Below are 21,392 nucleotides of genomic sequence, written 5' to 3' on the forward strand. Positions count from 1 at the left end.
GAGGAGCTTATTATTCCAGTAAAGACACATGCTTATCTGCTTTGATATGAGGCCATTCACTCAGGAGAAATGAATGTTTGAGAATTCAGTCCTATTAGGAGAAGCTGTCTTTTTCAAAAAGACTGCTTAGCCATCAGTAATTGAGCAAGACTGTTTTTCTATGAACAAATATTGGACAGAATGGCCTTCTCAGACTACAAAGTAAAAATAAAAGAAGTAATTGACCCAACTTCATCACCTCTGTACTCGAGGGAATGGCAAATTGGAGATTTACTTATTTAGAATTTTAATTCCTTTTTCAGGACCAAGTTAATAAAAAACCAAGAAACTCCTGATTAAACTGGAAATGCAGTATTTTGTAGACAGGGCTGCACGTTTTATCTTTGTTATATTTCTGCTTTCTCAGTTAACATCTCAAAGCTGAAACATTCCACACTGCCCATCAGTGTGGGGGCCAACTCAAGTTTACAATTCTGACTAAAAAATCACCCTGCTTCTAGCTTATCTGAATGCTCTGCCCTCACTCCGATTTATTAAGTACCATACTATGCAAGAAATACACTAGCAAATTGTGCAACTGAATAAAACCCACACTTTTCCTTTAGGTTCTTGCAACTGTATCATATGTAATAGTATCACTTTTTCTACATTTTGGTCAAATAAACTTTTACTCCAAGAAAAAAAAAGAATGGGTAGATAAATTGTTGTATATTCACACAATGGAATACTATATAGAAGCGAAAAATTAACTACAGCTACAGCAGCAATGTGTTTGTGTCTTGAAGGAAAAAAAGTTGGATGAGAAAAGGGAGTTGCAGAACCTACATATAATAACATTTTTATAAAATTAGAAAGCAAGTACAACCTAACAATATATTGTTCAAGAATAATTACATATGTGATATAACTATTTAAGAAGAAATCAAGGGAATGAAAACTAAAAGTGAAAATACTGGTTACCTCTGGGGAAGGCAGAGAGATGGGATAGTTCTTAGGTTGGGCAGTGGGCTCAGGAGAGTTCAGTTTATTATTGAATTTCATAACATATGTTACATATCCTTTTGCATTTATCAAATAATGTGTGTGAGTGTGCTAAGTCGCTTCAGTCACGTCCGACTCTTTGTGACCCTATGGACCGTAGCCCGCCAGGCTCCACTATCCATGGGATTCTCCAGGCAAGAATACTGAAGTGGGTTGCCATGCCCTCCTCCATAGGATCTTCTCGACCCAGGGATTGAACACGCACCTCTTAGTCTCCTGCATTGTCAAGTGAGTTCTTTACCACTAGTACCACCTGGGAAGCCCTTATTAAATAGTACATAATAATATTTTTAAATAGTCAAAAAAGGAAAGCAAAACAGCAGAGAAGTGTCGAGGAAGCCAGAGAGCTTCATGAATGGGTTGTATTTCAATGTCAATTGCTGTGGAAGGCCTCAGCAAGATGCCTGTATGAAAACTGTGGACTTGGTGACAGGGGGCACACATCACCTTTGGAAGCAGCCACATTCAAATAGGAAGGGCTGATGCCAGATTATAGGCCAGGGAGAAATGTGTTATGAGGAAATCAGGACCTGGAGCTTAGACAAGTCTTTCATCTACTACCAACTCTTCCCCCATCCCCTGGCCAAACCTGTAACAGCTAACATTTATTGAGGCTGCATTATATGCCAGGCATTTTACATACACGATGTCATTTAATCCTCAGGACCACCCTCACAGGGTGGGCTGCTGCTGCTGCTAAGTCACTTCAGTTGTGTCCGACTCTGTGCGACCCCATAGACGGCAGCCTACCAGGCTCTGCCGTCCCTGGGATTCTCCAGGCAAGAACACTGGAGTGGGTTGCCATTTCCTTCTCCAATGCAGGAAAGTGAAAAGTGAAAGGGAAGTCTCTCAGTCGTATGCGACTCTTGGCGACCCCATGGACTGCAGCCCACCAGGCTCCTCTGTCCATGGGATTCTCCAGGCAAGAGTACTGGAATGGGTTGCCATTACCTTCTCCCACAGGGTGGGCTAGGGGGAGCTAAACTCAATGCTTGCTTTACCACCAGATTATATCCACTTCAGTGCACATGCAGAGAAGCCCTATGACACTAGAATGGGAATGAATGCTTTACTATTCCATTACAAATTTTAGGTATAATAACTCAAGTGGTTAGGCAGTGGCAACCAATCAAAAGACAATTAACTGGAGTGGGTCCCTGGGCCCAGTGGCGGTGGCCTGCGGGGCCCTGGCCTGAGGGTGGCAGCAGCTCATCTGAGCACCTGGACTTGTTGGTGAAGGACAAGGTGGTGGTCTTCCTCAAGGGGACGCTGGAGCAGCCCCAGTGTGGCTTCAGCAACGCGGTGGTGCAGATTCTCCGACAGCACAGCATCTGCGACTACATGGCCTACAACGTGCTGGATGACCCCCAGCTCTAGCAAGGCATGAAAGACTACTCCAACTAGCCCACCAACCTGCAAGTGTACCTCAACGGCGAGTTTGTTGGGGGCAGGCTGTGACATTCTCCTGCAGATGCACCAGAATGGGGACCTGGTCGAAGAACTCAAAAAGCTGGGGATCCACTTGGCCCTCTTAGATGAAACCAAAGACCAGGACTCTAAGTGAGGGAGGCTGGCCCAGGTGAGAAGCCGCTGATGTCAGAGAAGCCTTACCCATTCTGGTTCTCGCTCTTCAGATGACTGCTTGCACTTGTTCCTCCAGTTTGTAAGTAGCCAAGTGATTTTAGCGTGTCTGGTGTTTGGGCAGGGAATATTCTATCGTGAACATAATCGTAACCACTGCACTGTCATAATCAATGTGGTATTAGGAGCTTGTTGTAAACAAAATTCTTTCTTGCGTTGTCCTTTGCTCTTTGCAAAGGATTCAGGAGTAAACCTAGGGGCTTTTTAATCATTGTTATTATTCACGAGTCCTCCGCAAATATATCAGCCTGCAAAGATAATATAACTCCCCTCCCCAGTTTTTTATAACTTTTTCTGTTAAGGAAAATGATGGTCAAGGAAGAAAATAAGATAACTGCTTTTTTTTTAGAAAATAAACTGCCAACCCAGGGGGAAGAAAAAGGCAATGAATCAAATCTACCCAGAAATGGGTCATTTCTCCCTGTGATGCTATTATTTTGACTCACCAAACTTATTTCTTCCATGTTTAAGGGACATAGTAGATTTGTACTTTCCACCTCCAGGAAATTAGGTGCAACCATGTGGGCCATTTCTTGGGTAATGAAGAGAGAAGTGATGGGTGACATTTTAAGCTGTAAGGATCAGTGTGTGTTTTGGTCACATCCCTTCCTAACTCAGTGCTGGGGCTTCTGTTTGGTTTGAGTTTTCAAGTGGCTTTAGATGAACAGAGCTCCCCTGCCAATCTATGTTGGACATAATGAACAAGAAGTATACCTTTATTATGTGAGATTTTGGGATTATTATAGCAGCAAAGGGCTTCCCCAATGGTTCAGTGATAAAGAATCCACCTGCAATGCAGGAGATGCAGGTTCGATCCTTGGGTCAGGAAGATCCCCTGGAGGAGTAAATGGCAACCCTCTCCAGTATTCTTGCCTGAAAAATCCCAAGGACAGAGGAGCCTGGCAGGCTACAGTCCAAAGGGTCACAAAGAGTCAGACACAACTGAGCAACTGAGCATGCATACACACGTAGCAGCAAAATCTAGGCTATACAACTGATAAACTTCCCTTTTCTAGAGTTGAAGATTATAAATGTATAAGGACTTAATAATAAAATGCAAAATTTTAAAAGGTATAAAGTGCCTAGAATTCTCTCTGGCACATAGTAATCCCTCAAAAAGATCACTTTCTTCATCTGCTCCTAATAAATGAGCACATAATTTTCCTATTTCTTACACACAAGTAGAGATTAGTTGAAGATATAAATAGAAGACAATGTTCCAGGCTCACATTATTCTTAATGCTTGTGATTTTAGGAGAGATATCTGCCTTCTTGGTCACGTTCTCCTTCAAGTCCATGAAAATAACACAATTGGTGCTGTTTGGGTCATATACCCATTGCTGCACTGAGGGAGGTGAAGCCATGTGACTGATGGTCAATCCACCTCTACCCCAAGATTGGGAGGAGAAGTTCCCCAAAGGGGAAAAAAACTAGGCTTAACTGCTGCCATAGGAGGAAGGAATGCTGAGCAGGGTTCAGTATTATCTACTTAGTCAACACAAACAGATTTAGAACTCTGGTTCTTAATCACTTATTAGTTGTGTGTGAACTTATGTAACACTGAACCAGTTTGCCCATGTGTAAAGTGAGGATAGTACTTACTTTGCAGAGTTGTTCAAGTTTTAGAAACAATGTACAAGAGCCTAGTACTGATAGCTTAGTGGTGAGTGATGCTGCTGTATTCGTGGTCTCTGAAGGACAGTTTCAGTCACTCAGAGCTTTGTGTAGATTTTATTTAAAGTGAAAGTGACAGAGAAAGCTTCTGACATAGACAACAGAAGGGGGCAAGAGAATACCCACCTCACTAGTTTAAGCTGGGCCTTATATACTTCTCAACTAACTGCTGAGAATAGATAAAAAAAAAATACCTCAATGCTGTGAGAATTTTGCCCTGACCCTTTCCCATAACATACATCCTGGGATGACATCAGTGCAAGATTAGCCAAAAGGAACAGGTTAACCCAGAGCTCAAGGCTGTGGAAGTTTTTACCCAGGCCTTTTCTCATAACATTCATCCAAAGCTCAAAAAAAAGGCATGTCCTTGAACAAGAGATACTGCTGCCTACAAAGGCCTACTTGTCCATGGCAAAAAAATGTGAAAAAGAAAGAATGTGTACCTCCTCCATAAAGGGGCCTTAGGCTTGGACTCCTTATCAACCTGCCTAAATTAACTATCTCATTCTCCCCTTTTTCTTTTAGGAGAATATTGTTGCTGAGGGGAAAGGGGTGGAGAAATCTGTCAGTAACTGCTTCCTGCAGGTGAGGGGGGCAGACCCTAAGTTGTTGAAGCAGCGTATTCTCATTACCCCTTTATTTAGGGTTAAGGATCCCAAGTAATAGCTAGAGGAGGCAGTAGAAATTGTAGGAGCATGAACAATCATTTGTAATTTAAGTGTTTTCAGATGGTTAGAGACAAATCTTGTTACACAGTTACAGATGTAAGGAACAAACAGCAAAATAAGAATGATTACAAGTATTACAGTCAAGATAGTTCTTCACCAAGGAGAGCTTGTAAACCAAGATTATATCTAAGACCAGAGTGGAACATCAGGGGAGTCCAGTTTTGAAGAGTGACCAGAATCTCTGCATCACCGTTACTTTGTATGGAAAGCTGTTATATCCTTCAGAAAGAACAAACTAGACAAGTAGATTAAAAGGCAGAGACCAAAAATCAGTAAAAGAATTATTGTAATCAGCAGTCCAAGCGAGAGTAAGAATCAGGTTACATTTGGTAGTAACTTAGATCCTGGTTTAGATATAGTCAACACTTGGGCTGCCCTGTTTATAAGAATGGAGCCATTTGGCATGTTCACATACATTTTGAATGTAGGTATAACAAACCCAGTTAGAAGTAGTTGAAAGAGTGACAACCTGAACCTTAACAGACAAAATAAATCTTACCATTTCTTTTTAGAAGAATGAGCCTGAACCCCTATGTATACAGCTGTTTTAGGGAGACTTACAGGTTACCCACTCCAGTATCCTGGCCTAGACAATTCCATGGGCTGTATAGTCCATGGGGATGCAAAGAGTCGGACACGACTGAGCGACTTTCACTTTCACTATGGTCATAGCTAGTTGTCTGAGTTTGTCCAAGTAGGCTTTAGCCTCTTATTGTGGTATTAACATATAAGCCAAAGTAGTTATTACTATTAACAATTATAGATAGTGTTTTTCTAGGTATGAGAAGATGCCAAGAATTTGGGCTCAAAAATTTTTTTACCTGAAAATATCTGACTATCCAAAGGCTTGTTTTGTCCATTTTTTTTAGAGCACAGAACTAGTGTCTAATCTCTGATTTTCACCCTGAACTCCTTTCAGAGAATGTTGAAGGTCAGCAGCTGTAGTGTCCATGAGTTAATCTTCATAGAGGCAGATGGCAAGGGCCAGTTTCCAGTCACAGGGCCCCTTTATGGCCATGAGTTTGACCATGGTTTGGGGGCGTTTCATGACCATCTTGTCCCACAGTGCTGGGAAGGCTCATTACCAGGTCTGTTGAAGATTTCACTGATAGGCCACTCAATGTGCTGTTACTGGACTAGGCTCTGTGAGTAGCAAAATCTCTGGACCACACCTGTCTCACTAGTATCTTGGTCCAGGAGAATATTCCCTCTTGCTTCTTTTCATATACAGAGTCACACCATTATAATTATGGATTTTATATGGAACTGTACACCATCATTATATCAGTGGCTCCATCACATACTTGATAATGTAAGGGACAACACTTCTTGAAATAGACAATATAGAAAACAATATAGTTAGCAGTAATATTAAAATCACAAGTAAGACCTTAAGTCAAGAACTTCATTAGGTATAGCCCAGTGATATCTCCAGGTCATCTGACTGAGTTTGTTAAATGACTATAGCCTGCTGTTAATCTTCTGGTTGTAGATCCTGGAGCAACTGATCTTTATTTAAAGACTGGTTACTGGGATAAACTTTAGAAACAAACTCAGAGTGTCCTTTTTAATAACTTAAACCTCTTAGCAATGTAACATAACCACAAGGAACTAACTCAGAAGTGAGTCAGTAAATATAGACCTTAATTAATAAAACTAGAATGTAATACTCAGTGAAACATGATAGATACCATAAGCCTGACATCAGTTGGGTGATTTTTCTTTTAGAGCTCCCCAGTATACTTTAAGATTTCTGTATATGTTAGGTCACATCTTTTTTACCTTGATAAGGCTGTTCAGAACCCAAGTGTCTCCAATTTCTGGAGGGACGAGGCAGAGAGAGAGAAGAAAAATGTTTTAATTTTACCCATAGGTGTAAATCATTAAATTGTTTTAAATCATCAGTAACTTGAGAAGAACTTCTTTATATCTGAAAACAAAGATTAGAAGACAGTAATACATCAGACAGAAAGTCATGAAAATTGTAGTCATATTTTGCAGTCTATTCAATCCCATGCAACCGACCCCTTTATTCTGCCACCTCCTGCCGGATGACCAAGGACATCAGTGAAAGCAATAGTCTCGAAGAAGCTCATAAAGTTTTTGCCAATGTCTGTATGACCTGTGCAGCAAAGTGGGTGCCCCAATCACTGGAGACTGCAGAAAACACATTTTAACCATTTTTTTCCCCATTGTGAGATATTAACCCCGCAACCAGGAAAGGCTTTAGCCTATCAAATAAAAGTGAGGTTTGTCAGGGAGCTGGGAAAAGCCAAGCGGCAGTGTTGGACCTCCCATAGCCCTGACTGGTTTACAGCCATTCTTTATCCATTTAAAAATCCCTGATGAGGGGTTAATTTTGTAGAAGCAGAATGAGCTTTGTTTATGTGCGCCATAATCCATTATCAAAAGCCACATTTCAAGAAAACTTTGTTCTTTTAATCAGGGAGAGAAAACCAAATTCCAGTTTGGTACCAGCTTATGTTCACTGTGAAACAATAGTTGTTCACTTAGTCAAAGTAACAATAAAAGACCTCAAAGGCAGTTTAATGTCTTAAGAAACTTGTATCTTGCACAAAACTCTCTTCTACTTGCCACAAATCTTTTTTCATTTGTCACAAATCTTTTTTTGTATTTTCTGTATTCATCACTTTATTTGCCATTCAGAGAACAGAAACCTCTAAGTTCAGGTTTACTTCCTTTTTCTTAATAGAATGTAATTTCATTTCTTATACCTTTTTATTGAAAACACACATCTTACTTTCCTTCAGCAACCATGAACTGTACTTTATATCATCATTTTGTAGACTGGTAAACATAAATCACCCAAAGCTATGTCATTTGCAAAAGTATCTTCACAATGTCTATGTTAATTAGGTCAATAAACAAACATCAATACCAGATATTAATTCAATAGTGAATATTTCCCAGTTCACACAAGCCTGAAATTCATTTTAGTTTAATTTTTTTGAATTTAGAATTGTTTGATTTCTAAGCGCTTACTTCTCTTTAGGCCAATTAGGCTTCAGCAATATTGTCCAAGAAAAAGACACACACAGAGACCTCACAGTTTTCCACTAGAAATTTAAAATGTCTCTTTGCCCTTTTTTTTTCTTGGCTTGAAGTTCTACCAACTTGCTCATGGTTGGAGTCCCAGACAGAGTGGGTTGTGTATCTCAAGGACATGGTAATGTTAACTTCAGGTTTTTCCCTAGGCATGTTTTCTGTTTCTCAGGCAGGATCGGAGCTCCAAAAACAGTATTTTAACAAGTCAGCTTTTTCCTAATTGCATGTGCTACAAGAACTGGTTTTGCAATTTCAAAAAGATTTCATTTTAACCTATTTTCTCCAGAGTCTAAAAAATATCATGGCCATTCAGTGTAAAAAATGTCATCTTTTCTTTTTGTAGTCACAGTTTCATAGCTAAAATTTAAACCAGAGTGTTCAAATTGGCTCTGATGACAGGGGTAGACTGATTGATAAGATGCTGTCCCAGCAGGGATTGTCTCTCTGGGCAAGTGAGGTCTTCTCTTAAAGAAAGCCTATATATAAGGGACATTCTGGGCTCTGGGGATAAAACTTACCCCAGTTTTTCCAAGATACAATTCAAAGGGGGTAGTTCTGGGACTGCTAGCTCCCATCTGTGAGAGAAAAAAGCAGCGCCCAGTGCCGTGGCTTTTTTCTACCAGAGGCGACCCTCCCTGCTCTAGATAGGGGTGGAGACAGGTCTTCCACCTAAGCTTCCTTCCCTGGCCAGAGTTAACCTGTTCCTTACCAATAGTAATCCAAGTCTATGCCCCACTAAAGCTGAAGAAGCTGAAGTTGAACAATTCTATGAAGACCTATAAGACCTTCTAGAACTAATACCAAAAAAAAAAAAAAAAAAAAAAAGATGTCCTTTTCATCATAGGGGATTGGAATGCAAAAGCACGAAGTCAAGAGATCCCTGAAGTAACAGGCAAGTTTGGCCTTGGAGTACAAAATGAAGCAGGGCAAAGGCTAACAGAGTTTTGCCAACAGACCACAGTGGTCATAGCAAATACCCTCTTCCAACAACATAAGAGAAGACTGTACACATGGACATCACCAGATGGCCAATACAGAAATCAGATAGATTATATTCTTCGTAGCCAAAGATGGAGAAGTTCTATATAGTCAGCAAAAAGAAGACCAGGAGCTGACTGTGGCTCAGATCATGAACTCCTTATTGCAAAATTCAGATATAAATTGAAGAAAGTAGGGAAAACCACTAGACCATTCAGGTATGACCTAAATCAAATCCCTTATGATTGAGTGGAGGTGACAAATAGATTCAAGGAATTAGATCTGATAGAGTGCATGAAGAACTATGGATGGAGGTTCGTAACATTGTACAGGAGGCAGTGATCAAAACCATCTCCAAGAAAAAGAAACACAAAAAGGCAAAATGGTTGTCTGAGGAAGCCTTACAAATAGCTGAGAAAAGAAGTAAAGGAGAAAAGGAAAGATATATTCATCTGAATGCAGAGTTCCAAAGAATAGAAAGGAGAGATAAGCAAGCCTTCCTAAGTGATCAATGCAAAGAAATAGAGGAAAACAATAGAATGGGAATGACTAGAGATCTCTTCAAGAAAATTAGAGATACCAAGGGAAAACTTCATGCAAAGATGGGCACAATAAAGGACAGAAACAGTATGGACCTAGTAGAAGCAGAAGATATTAAGAGGTGGCAGGAATACACAGAACTATACAAAAAAGATTTTAATGACCTGGATAACCACGCTGGTGTGGTAACTCACCTACAGCCAGATATCCTGGAGTGCAAAGTCAAGTGGGCCTTAGGCAGCATCACTATGAAAAAAGTTAGTGGAGGTGGTGGAATTCCAACTGAGTTATTTCAAATCCTAAAAGATGATGAAAGTACTGTACTCAACATGCCAGCAAATTTGAAAAACTCAGCAGTGGCCATTGCCAGAAAGGGTCAGTTTTTATTGCAATCCCAAAGAAAGGCAATGCCAAAGAATGTTCAAACTACTGCATAATGGCACTTATCTTACACACCAGCAAATATTCAAAATTTTCCAAGTGAGGCTTTCACAATATGTGAACTGAGAAGTTCCAGATGTTCAAGTTGGATTTAGAAAAGGCAGAGAGAGGAACCAGAGATCAAATTGCCAACATCAGTTGGATCATAGAGAAAGCAAGAGAATTCCAGAAGAACATCTACTTCTGCTTCATTGAGTATGCTAAAGCCTTTGACTGTGTGGATCACAAAAAACTGTTGAACATTCATTCTTAAAAGAGATGGGAATACCAGACCACCTGACCTGCCTCCTGAGAAATCTGTATGCAGGTCAAGAAGCAACAGTTAGAACTGGACATGGATCAATGGAATGGTTCCAAATTGGGAAAGGAATCCGTCAAGGCTGTGTATTGTCACCCTGCTTTTTAACTTATATGCTGAGTACATTATGCAAAATGCCAAGCTGGATGAAGCACAAGCTGGAATCAAGATTGCCAGGAGAAATATCAATAACCTCAGATATGCAGATGACACCACCCTTATGGCAGAAAGTGAAGAGGAACTAAAGAGCCTCTTGATGAAAGTGAAAGAGGAAAGTGAAAAAGCTGGCTTGAAACTCCAACATTCAAAAAACTAAGATAATGGCATCTGGTTCCGTCACTTCATGGCAAATAGATGGGGAAACAATGGAAACAGTCATAGGCCCTATTTTCTTGGGCTCGAAAATGACTGCAGATGGTGACTGCAGCCATGAAATTAAGACACTTACTCCTTGGAAGAAAAGGTATAATAAACCTAGACATTATATTAAAAAGCAGAGACATTACTTTGCTGACAAAGGTCTGTCTAGTCAAACTTATGGTTTTTCCAGTAGTCATGTATGGATGTGAGAATTGGACCATAAAGAAAGCTGAGCACTGAAGAATTAATGTTTTTGGACTATGCTATTGGAGAAGACTCTTCAGAGTCACTTGGACAGCAAGGAGATCAAACCGGTCAATCCTAATGGAAATCAGTTTTGAATATTCATTGGCAGGATTGATGCTGAAGCTGAAGCCCCAATACTTTGGCTACCTGATGGGAAGAACTGACTCACTGGAAAAGCCCTTGATGCTGCGAAAGATTGAAGGCAGGAGGAAAAGGGGACAACAGAAGATGAGATGGTTGGATGGCATCACTGACTCGATGGACATGAGTTTGAGCAAGCTCCAGGAGTTGGTGATAGACAGGGAAGCCTGGTGTGCTGCAGTCCATGGGGTTGCAAAGAGTTGGCCACTACTGAGCAATTGAACTAAATTGAACTTACCGATGCAGGTGTCTCATTACCATCCCTCCCCATTCTACCACTGAGGTGGGGTGCAGATGCAGCAGGGGTAGTCCTGATAGCATCCCAGATTGATGTCCAGTTCTTCACCATTAAAACCTTTGCATGATTTCTGCTCCTCCTCTGATGCTACCCGGGGTGATATGTGATTTAAAAAAAAAAAAAAAAGGTGGTAAAGGGCCAGCCAGCGAGGAAAAAGTGATTTTTGTTGAGCTATTAGGGCCAATCCTTCCAGTTCATTTCCACAGATTACACAGAAAGAATATCTAAGGAGTTGAGACAAAAGCCACTGGAGAACCTCCTCTGGCCCGCTAAGAGCCAGCCTTACCAAATGAAGCCCATTGCACTTCCAATCTGATCAGATCCTGGAATTCCCAATCTGTGTCCTCAGAAATCTCACAGTTGCCAGCAGTGCCTCCATCCATATAGACCAGATGCACAGCTGTGACAAGGATTCATTTTCAGGTTGTTGGCCCAAGGCAGGTGGCTAAGGGAACAATCTCTAACCTAAGAGATGTTCCTGGAGTCAGAGCTCCACCCAGCTCCCAATTGTGCTCCTGTCTGCAGTGCATGAAAAGACAACCCAGGTGTAACTTTTGGCTTCTAGCAAGACTAGGTGCTTTGTGACTGTCAATCCAAATTTGAGGTCTAAGTAATAGTATACAGTAACAGAATGGATGGCAAGTCCCTTGAAAGTCTATGATTTGACAGATTAGGTTAGTAGTTTCAATTCTCCAGGCAGTTATAAAATGGTCAAAAAGACCAGGAAAAGGTGACTGAGAAAAGAAAGTTTGGTCCATACACTTCATCCATTTCTGGCTGCTCCCCTTTGGGGCTGCCCTCAGTCGTCATGAGGTGCCACGGAAACACAAACTGGGCTCTACTCTCGCTTCGCACTTGTTTTGTGCATTTCTGGCTTTCAGTCAATCACTTGCACAGGCACACTGTAGAGTTAACAAAGCAGAAAACGTGTTTACTAGGAGAACAAAAAAACTAGAGCTCCAAGGGTCCTTACCTTGTCTTGAAGATCCTGGACGAGCACCCAAATGATAGCTTAGTGGTAAATGGTGAACAGGGCAGTGGGATTCGTGGTCTCTGAAGGAGGTTTAACTCCGGGACCAAAGACAGTCTCGTCACTCAGAGCTTTGTGTAGATTTTATTTAAAGTGAAAGTGACAGAAAAAGCTTCTGACATAGATATCAGAAGGGGGCAGAAGAGCACCCACCTCACTAATTTAAGTAGGGCTTTATATACATCTCAACTAGCTGCTGAGAATAGATAAAAAATACCTCAAGGCTGTGAGAACTTTGTTGATCCTTTCCTGTAACAAACATCCTGGGATGACATCAGCACATTAGTCAGAAGGAACAGGTTAACCCAGAGCTCAAGGCTGTGGAAGTTTTTACCCAGACTTTCCCCCGTAACATACATCCAAAGCTCAAAAAGAGACATGTCCTTGAACAAGAGATACTGCTGCCTATGAGGCCTACTTTTCTACAGCAAAAGAATGTGAAAAAGAATGCTTACCTCCTCCATAAAGGGGTCTTAGGCTTGGACTCCTTATCAACCTGCCAAAGTTAACTCTCAGTACTATGCTAAGTCACTTTAGTAGTGTCTGACTCTGCAACCCCATGGACTGTAGCCCACCAGGATCTTCTGTCCATTGGATTCACCAGGCAAGAATACTGGAGTGGGTTACCATGCCCTCCTCCAGGGGATCTTCCCAACCCAGGGATTGAATCCACGTCTCTTATGTCTCCTACATTGGCAGGCATGTTCTTTACCACTAGTATCACCTGAGAAGCCTAGTACTATGCTTGGCACCTAATAGGTCCTCAGTTAACAGTAACTTTTAAAGGCCAAATGCAAAGATTTCCCACTATCAAATTCTTTTCTCTAGTTGAAACACTCACTTTATTGTTGACTGAATTTTATCATGCTTGAAGTGAAGTGAAGTGAAGTGAAGTTGCTCAGTCATGTCTGACTCTGTGAGATCCCATGGACTGTAGCCTACCAGGCTTCTTCGTCCATGGAATTCTCCAGGCAAGAGTACTGGAGTGGGTTGCCATTTCCTTCTCCAGGGGATCTTCCCGACCCAGGGATCGAACCCGGGTCTCCTGTATTGCAGTCAGATGCTTTACTGTCTGAGCCACCAGGGAAGCCCTTATCATGCTTAAGGTGCTGAAAAACTGAGGCACTAGTCAGGAACCTTGTTAGCATGTGTCAGACCCTACTGACTAATTCACAACAAAGATTTTATGTTATCTTTTGCCACTTTGTCCAAGACAGTAATGATAGCTTTAGGCACGTGAGTATAGCAGAAGATCCAGCTCCTCAGTCTGTTGTATTCATATATAAAAAAAGTTTGGAAAGCTAATAAAGGCATTTCATTAAGCCTTAAAACAACTGAAATCAAATCCATGCCAAGGTTCCTGCTTGACACATGTTCCTCAAAAGATATTATCTCTTTCAACATATACAAAGTCAAAAAAAGGCACAGTTAAGGGACAGAGTATCACCTACATTGTATGTCAGCTTTTCAACATGAGAGAGAAAAGGCAAAGTTTCTTCATTTAGAAATTGGGTCTCCTCTTCACATACTCTGCCAAAATAGGATTGTGGGACTGGTTTTTAGGAGAGGTATTTTGAATGTCCAGTTTCTGCAGTTGATCCCTCATTTGCTCATCCTATGACAGCAAGAAACTTACTGATTTTAAAGTCTCTTCAACTGACTAGAACTTTCTTATCAGATTCTGCCTGTTTTCCTTATAAGTACCACAAAAACAAAAGGAAAGCCTAGGAATATGAAACTAGTGAAAAAGGAAAGGCACATGTATCACTATATGAATAAGTACTCTTCCAGCCATGATAGATGTAACAATCTATTTCTTAAATTTCTTAAATTGCACTGTGCCTTCCCAATGATGTCAAACCCTAAAAGTATTGTAGAGATAGTAGGTTTTTTTTTTTTTTTTTTTTTTTTTTTTGGAAAAGGGTGAGCTCTATGTTAGTCTGCAGTGACTCAGTTTAGATATGAAAATAGGTTCTGAAAAGTGACCTCTTTGGTCCGTCTGATTAGATTAGTTGATGTCCATGTGAACATTTATTCATCTTTATTAGCAAGGTTTAAAAGATGAACAGATTATCAAGGTTTCCACTATCAAATTCTGAGACCCAACACCTAGAGAGCAAAGGTTAGGAAAAAACATCTATAGCCATAATGAACCAACTATAAAACAAAGTTTTACAAATGAGTTTTCATTTAAGGCAAAGTGTTTACAAACTTCAGTAACCTCTAATGCTTGCCTTTAGGCTCAGCTGTTTCCTTCTGCAACCTGTACACACAGGGCACAGAGCAGTCACAGAGGTCAAGCCTAGCTAGCAATACTCAGCAGAAGCAGTAAGGTAAGAATCTACTCTAGAGTCCCGGCTTCAGATTCTGCTTTAAGCATCAGTCTATTGCTCATAGATGACTCAGAACTCTTTTTAAAATTTTTTTAACTCTTTTAAATTTTATTTTTATTTTTGGCTGTGCTGGGTCTTCACTGCTGTGCAAGCTTTTCTCTAGTTGTGGTTGAGCAGGGGCTACTCTCTAGTTGAGGTGTGCAGGCTTCTCATTGCGGTGGTCTCTCTTGTTGTGGAGTACTGGCTCTAGGGTACATGAGCTTCAGTAGTTGCGGCTCGCAGGCTCTAGAGCACAGGCTCAATAGTTGTGGCGCATGAGCTTAGTTGCTCTGTAGCATGTGGGATCTTCCTGGATCAGGGATGGAATCTATGTCCTGCATTGACTGGTAGATTCTTTACCACTGAACCACCAGGGAAGTCAGGACTCTGTTCTGTTTTTTTTTAAGAGCCCCATTTAAAAGCACACTTAAATGAATAGCATTCAGTGATGAACCTTCATATTTAATCTTTCTGCATTTTGCCACCAACACATCCTCTGCCTCAAAAATCTACAATCTGTTTTGCACCATAGAACATTTTCAAACATGTTTTAGCTGTCCTTAATTTAGTCATCAAACATTTCTAAGTGCATGCATGGTGGCAGATGCCAAAACAAAATTGTTCAAGTTTAGTCTAGTGGCAGAGATGCAGTGAAGTGCTACAGGGACTGGCTGTGGTGAGTCTGTACAGGGATCCCCAGTAAGGGATTGGGAAAAGAACCAAAAAGACATGAGCTGAATCTGGAGGGAAAAGTTGACACTGTACCGGAGACAAGAAGAGAGAGGGATTCTAGGAAATGATATAAGCAAATGAGAAGAAATGGATATTAACAGTGTAATGTGTAGAATGCGCTTTAGTGTAGCTAGAGTAAGTTGGGGTGGCAGGAAATGAGGCTGCCAGATCATGAAGGCACCATGGAAGCAGGCATGTAGCATGTTCGGACAGATTTCTCTGGAAGCTGATAAGCGTGATGTATTAAAGCAGTTGTTTTTAACTTCTTAAGACTTCTTAAAGCAACTGAAAAAGGTACGCACCCTTTCACTCGGAAAAGATACATACACGTAGACACAAAATTTGCTCACAGTTGCCTGGTTAGGAATAAGGCAGAGGAGCAACTACAACAATTCAGGTGAGACATAAGGAGGCCTGAACTAAGCCACAGCAAGTAGGGAGATGAAAGAGACAGTTGTGATAAAAAGAAAGATGGCTGAGTGTTACCAACAGATCTTGTCACAAACTGGACTTGAGAAATGAGGGAAAGGCATGCATCAAGGATAACTCCCAGGTTGGTTTGTGGTATAGACAATTGAGTAGAAGGTAGTGTCACTCATGGAGAGAAGCAGGCTTTGGAAGAGAAGATAGGCTTAGTTTGGAAATGTGAAGTCAAAGGTGCCTTTAGAACATCCAAATAAAGAAGTTCAGTAGGAAACTATATATGCCCTTCCTTTTAATGATTCTTGTACTGGCTCTCATGCCCTAATGTTCAACTACAAACAGATTCTTAAGTCTTTGTGTAACACTTCTGAATTGAGACAAGTATATCCTCCATTTACAGAAAAAAGTCCAGAAATGGGAGAAGAAATTAAATTTCACACACCCAAAATTATTTCACATTTTTTAACTAAAAGAATAGACTTTTATTAAGCACTGTAAGTTTCTTTCCATCAGCATTAACAGAACACCAGACCAATTTCCATCACAGAACAACTCCTGAGACATTTTCATTCCTTTCTGAAACACTTTCCTTAACTCCTGCAGTTTCCCCTAAGAAGCATCCATTCAAACTTACATTAATAAACTATGGAGCTTTTGTGGTGAGGTGGGCCAAAAAAGGCAGGGAATTTGGAAGAGAAATACATATTATCCATCCACTAAACACACTGTCAAGAGCACAGGAGAAGAGATATTAACACAGGAAAAAACAATGAAAGATTTTACTTTTGTCAATAACATCATTTATTTCAGGGAGCACTAAAAATCAATGAATCCTTGTAGTTAAAGTTTCTTTACCTAGTATGTTATTCTAGAAATAGAATAGAATAAAATAAAAGGTGGATGAGGAAGTGTCTTCTGGGAAGTAACTAAAATTAAGTCATCAGCTTTGGCAGGGTTATGAAAGATTAATAAAAACTGAAATGTGTAATTTGTTTCATTTACATGAAAATCCACTAGTCATCAGTTACTACCAACACGGACAAAGAGAGCATCTATAAAAAAGTACAAGGGCAATGTCAAAAGCTGCAGTGGGCACCCTAGCACAGGGGGTATTTTATTTTGCTTTTACCTTGGAAAAAATGTTTTGTAAAAAAAAAAAAATGAAGTTCTTTTCTTAGAACAGCAAAATAACCTCTGACAATCCTGAAGATAATTAGCAGTAATAGGGGAATAGGTACACTGAATACCTGCACCAGCAGACTATAGCAATAAGCTAAGGGAAAAGAAAATGGAAAGTCAAATAAAAGAAGGTGCCAAAGTCACAAGAGGGAGAAAAATATAGGGTGACACACAATAGAACAGTGGGAACTTACCCCCCAAAACCCCAAGCATATTTGGGAAATATGCATTAGGAACTGAACAAGTAGAATGATTAAACCTTAGTAGAATTAACTAGCTATTTTAAACTGTGGTCTACTTGTACTGTCATTTTGATGTGGGGTGGGGAGTCTTAAATGTTGAAAGGGTAGCACTGACATGCTTACAGAAGCCTTCTAAGGTTCCAGTGGACTGGATCTCTATAGCCAAGCAGTTAATTCCACATTCTTTCTACCCTACATAAACATTCATTCCCCACGCCCCTTCTTAACCACCCTCTCTAATGCCTTACATGACTGTTTTTCTCAGTGATTAAAACAAGTTAATGTGACTTGGCCAACGATGCCAGGAAATCAAGATGCAGACAAAAATCAAATGTCACTAGCCAAAGCAAGTGCCATGTCTTGGGTTTTAAAGTCTACCCAAAGTCCTACTGGCTTAGAATGAAAATGGTACAAGTGAGCAGAAGTTTATCAGGCCTGGTCCAGACTAGACTGGCTACTGAATAAAGGTGGGAGTTATAGGCTGACCCCAAGATACACCAGCAGAAATCAAGAACTGCAAGTCCTTGAGGATCTGTGGCTGTATATATCCAGGGTGCTTTTGCTTATGGCCCTACAAAGTAAAGGGGTCATTTCTGGGGGTTCCTAAATGATGTATGACTTTGTTCAAGAAAGGCCACATCATAGTCAGAAATTGAACCTCAAATGAAGGATGACAGTCTCTTCAAGTGGTACTCACAACAAAGAGCAGACTCAGTTCCCTAATTTGAAAGAAATTAGAAAAAGTTGATCTTGAAACTAGAAAAAGTTAATCTTTCAGTGATAAACCTTAGTCTTTCTGACTTCTAAATTGTATGTCTTGGCAGATAAAATATAGGACTATGACCCTTTATAGTTCTTTCTTGTAACCTTGCAAATCCAAAATTCTGAAACTAAATAAAAATCGAAGCTGGAAGTGAGTCACTTGTTTCATCCTGGGCCAGGCTAGGAGAAAGTAGAGGTGTGTGGAAGGGAGAAAAGCAAGCCTTTTGGCAAACTGGAATCATCCCTGTCAAACAGTAGTTTTACTTCTCACAGTGAATGCCTACTAAATAATAAATCTTCTTAATGCTGTGAGAGTTAACAATACTGTCATTTGATCATATCAAATAGATTCAAGATTCACAGAAACAGCAACTGAAGAAAATACGTTTCCATATAACTCCAAGTTCTTCCTAATAGAAAATGGAGCTAGCTAGCTAGTTAACACAGCTCGGTGATTCTGGTTACTTTTAGAGCTCCAAAGGACTCCTCCCTCTGTGGTTCCAGAAAAAAATTTCCAAGTCATGTAAGTTCGCTACTAAATCCTTCTCTTGCTGGACACAGAAGTCCTAGCCGTCAAGATGTTGTAAAAGATTGGGCAAGCTAGGAGAAGAGCGGGGAAAACTAGGGGAGCCAATTCCATAGAGGAAGCTTTTGTACACTTTATTATTGGTTACATTTGCCTGGGTATGCATTCTTGTCATCCTGCTCTGGTTTATGTAAGAAGTGTCTGGGTAAGGGAAGAGGCATTCTAGACCTCCCCACCTCTGCAAACTGTGGGTTCTCTTAAACTGGGCCAGACTAGGATAAAACAGTCTGAGGCATCTTCAATCTTTCATGATGATACACTCATTGTAAGTGGGCAGTAAGCAAACAGCTTTCTGGTTGTCTGGAAAAATGTCACCAAGGACCTGCTCTGGGTTAAGGTGTGTGAGGTTTTTTAAAAAGAGAGAGGACCCTGCTAGAAGTCTAGTCAGTTGTGTTCCTGTAGAAATGGTACGTCTTGGGCAAGAATATTATAAAGCCCAAAAGGAGGTGTATGAGGCTAGAAGCCTCAATTCCTGAATGAAGACACATGCTAATCTGTTGCAAGCCATGTTCCCGTCCGTCATACTTAAGGCTGCTGAGGAGGGAAACTGGAAGTGCAAGGCTGTCTCAAGAGTATCTCTCGCAAAGAGGAACATATTCTTTGTCCTGGGCAGATTCTGATCTTACTTGGGGGCCGGGAACTTTTCATAGAACACCCCTGTTGGCCCAGGCCAGAGTCCTCTGAAGTCTTCCTTGCAAAGCAAATGAAAAGATCCAGTAGTCAAAATGTCAATGAATAAATGAAACAATCTAGGCATGTAAAATCAAATTGTCGGTTTCCTCACACTTCCCTACCTGCTCTCCTTCAGGGATTCATGGCAATCAATTCTAGCCTAAGGCCAGTTTGATCCTAGAGTTTCAGATGAGATTTCCCCAAACTGGCTGCAAGCCCTGGTAATTACCTTCCATCCCCTTTCTCTTTCCCAACCAGGCTGGCTGCTCCTTCATAAGAAAACGCCCAACTCTTCCCAATCCTACTCCAACCTCCTGTTTTTACGATAGGGGATGTGAGGACTCTGATCAAGATTAAGCTTGTGACAACCCAACTGTTTGTTGTTCTGAACAGGCAATCTCTGGAAAGTACTTTTTGTCTGCTTAGAGAAGCCCATCTTCTCGTAATTGTGATGGGCTATGACTTAGTAAGGATTTTTAAAATGTGGTCTTCTGAAACCCACCACTCCATAGCAGTGGAAGCATTTCTGGGAAATTCAGTAAATCTTCTGGGACATCATCATGTATGTGTGTGCATGTATATAAATATATATATACAACATATATATATTTATATATACATACATACACATATATTAATATATATATATAAAATATGTATAGATAAATAGATCTGTCTCTTTATATAAAGGGTATGTGTATGCATATAGATACACACATTCATATATACATCCACCCAAACATCCGTACACAGACACAGACATACACACAGACACACACACACACACACACACACACACACACACACACACACACACAGAGTCTTTTGAGTTCCCTTTAGAACATCATTTCATTACATTGATTCCCACCCTTGCAGGGAGTGGGAAGCAGGGAGTGGGTGAACTGCACCACATCTTCTATTTTACAAATAATGCTTTAGTTCAGAGGCAGGAAAAATCTGCCCAGTACTTTTTCGACTCACTTGAATCCCCCAGTACAAAGGCCATTGTAGTTATTTTAAGTGTATAAAATTAAAAAAAAGAATAAAAAAATAAAATAACCAATACTACCTCACTTCCCTGAAAACATCTACCTATCTGATTGTCAGGCCAGAGCTAGAGGCGGCAGTACAAATCCCTGGCATAGGTGAATGGGGAAAAGAGTTAGAAGGATGTGGATACTGATTATATACGAAGGCCCTACCAGTTCATAAAGAAAAAACCAAGTTAGGAAGCCATAGGTAGCTATATCCACCATCCCATGGGTTTTGTAAATGAACATCATAATAAAGACTCAGAAAACCAAAGCTAGACCTTTTCTGTAGGTCCTTACGTGATGATACCCAATAGTCTGTTACGTGATGATACCTAATAGTCTGTGCCTTAATGGCCTCCCAGGGGAGGTAAAGAGAATATTGGCACTATATATTCAATTTGAGAATAGGAACTAGTCTTGTTGCCATTCATATTTGATCAGAGCTTCTCTAGAAACAGACTGCTGAGTCTGGAAGCCCAGAAAAAGACAGGGAAGGGGAAAAGATGGATATGAAAGAACACCCCCATCAAAATCCTGAACAAAACTAGGGTAAGCATTTCATGTCTTCCTCTAACTTAGGCCTAAAATCAGAGAAGTATAGGTTTTCCCCTCTTCCTGATCTGCTGAAGCCATCTTCTTGCTTGTTACTCCTCTTTCTGTTGTGTCACAGTTCCTAGCTTTTGCTCTTGTAAGCGGCTCTTCTCGCCATTCTTCCCGGGGAAGTACCGGTTACCGTTATTACACACACTGCTGTCTCTGGATAAGGCACACTGTGATGGAGGTGGAAGATGATCATTCTTCTCTTCCTTGATCAATGTGCCACTGTTTCCATCTACCTGTGAGCGAGACCGACCTTGTTGAGGCTCCAGGGATTTAGAAACTCCATCTGAAAAGCTCTGTCAAAAACA

The 21,392-nt window shown here is 40.6% G+C and overlaps 1 protein-coding gene and 1 pseudogene across 3 annotated transcripts in view; one reads left to right on the forward strand and one right to left on the reverse strand.

Annotated features, from left to right (window-relative positions):
• Positions 1–180: 180 nt before the first annotated feature.
• LOC133052787 (glutaredoxin-related protein 5, mitochondrial-like) lies at positions 181–2,605 on the forward strand (annotated as a pseudogene).
• Positions 2,606–16,457: 13,852 nt separating this feature from the next.
• Positions 16,458–21,392, reverse strand: part of FAM120C (family with sequence similarity 120 member C) — a 143,272-nt gene continuing 138,337 nt past the window's right edge. The window contains exon 16 of one of the 3 annotated variants that reach the window (XM_061136921.1): positions 16,458–21,380. In XM_061136921.1, the coding sequence (XP_060992904.1) occupies positions 21,129–21,380 (252 nt within the window). In that variant the 3' untranslated portion in view covers positions 16,458–21,128. The remainder of the gene's footprint in view (positions 21,381–21,392) is intronic. The other 2 variants (XM_061136922.1, XM_061136925.1) reach the window with 2 other exon arrangements.

Source organism: Dama dama, chromosome X (genome assembly GCF_033118175.1).
Source record: "Dama dama isolate Ldn47 chromosome X, ASM3311817v1, whole genome shotgun sequence".
In the NCBI taxonomy this organism is placed as follows: Eukaryota; Metazoa; Chordata; class Mammalia; order Artiodactyla; family Cervidae; genus Dama; species Dama dama.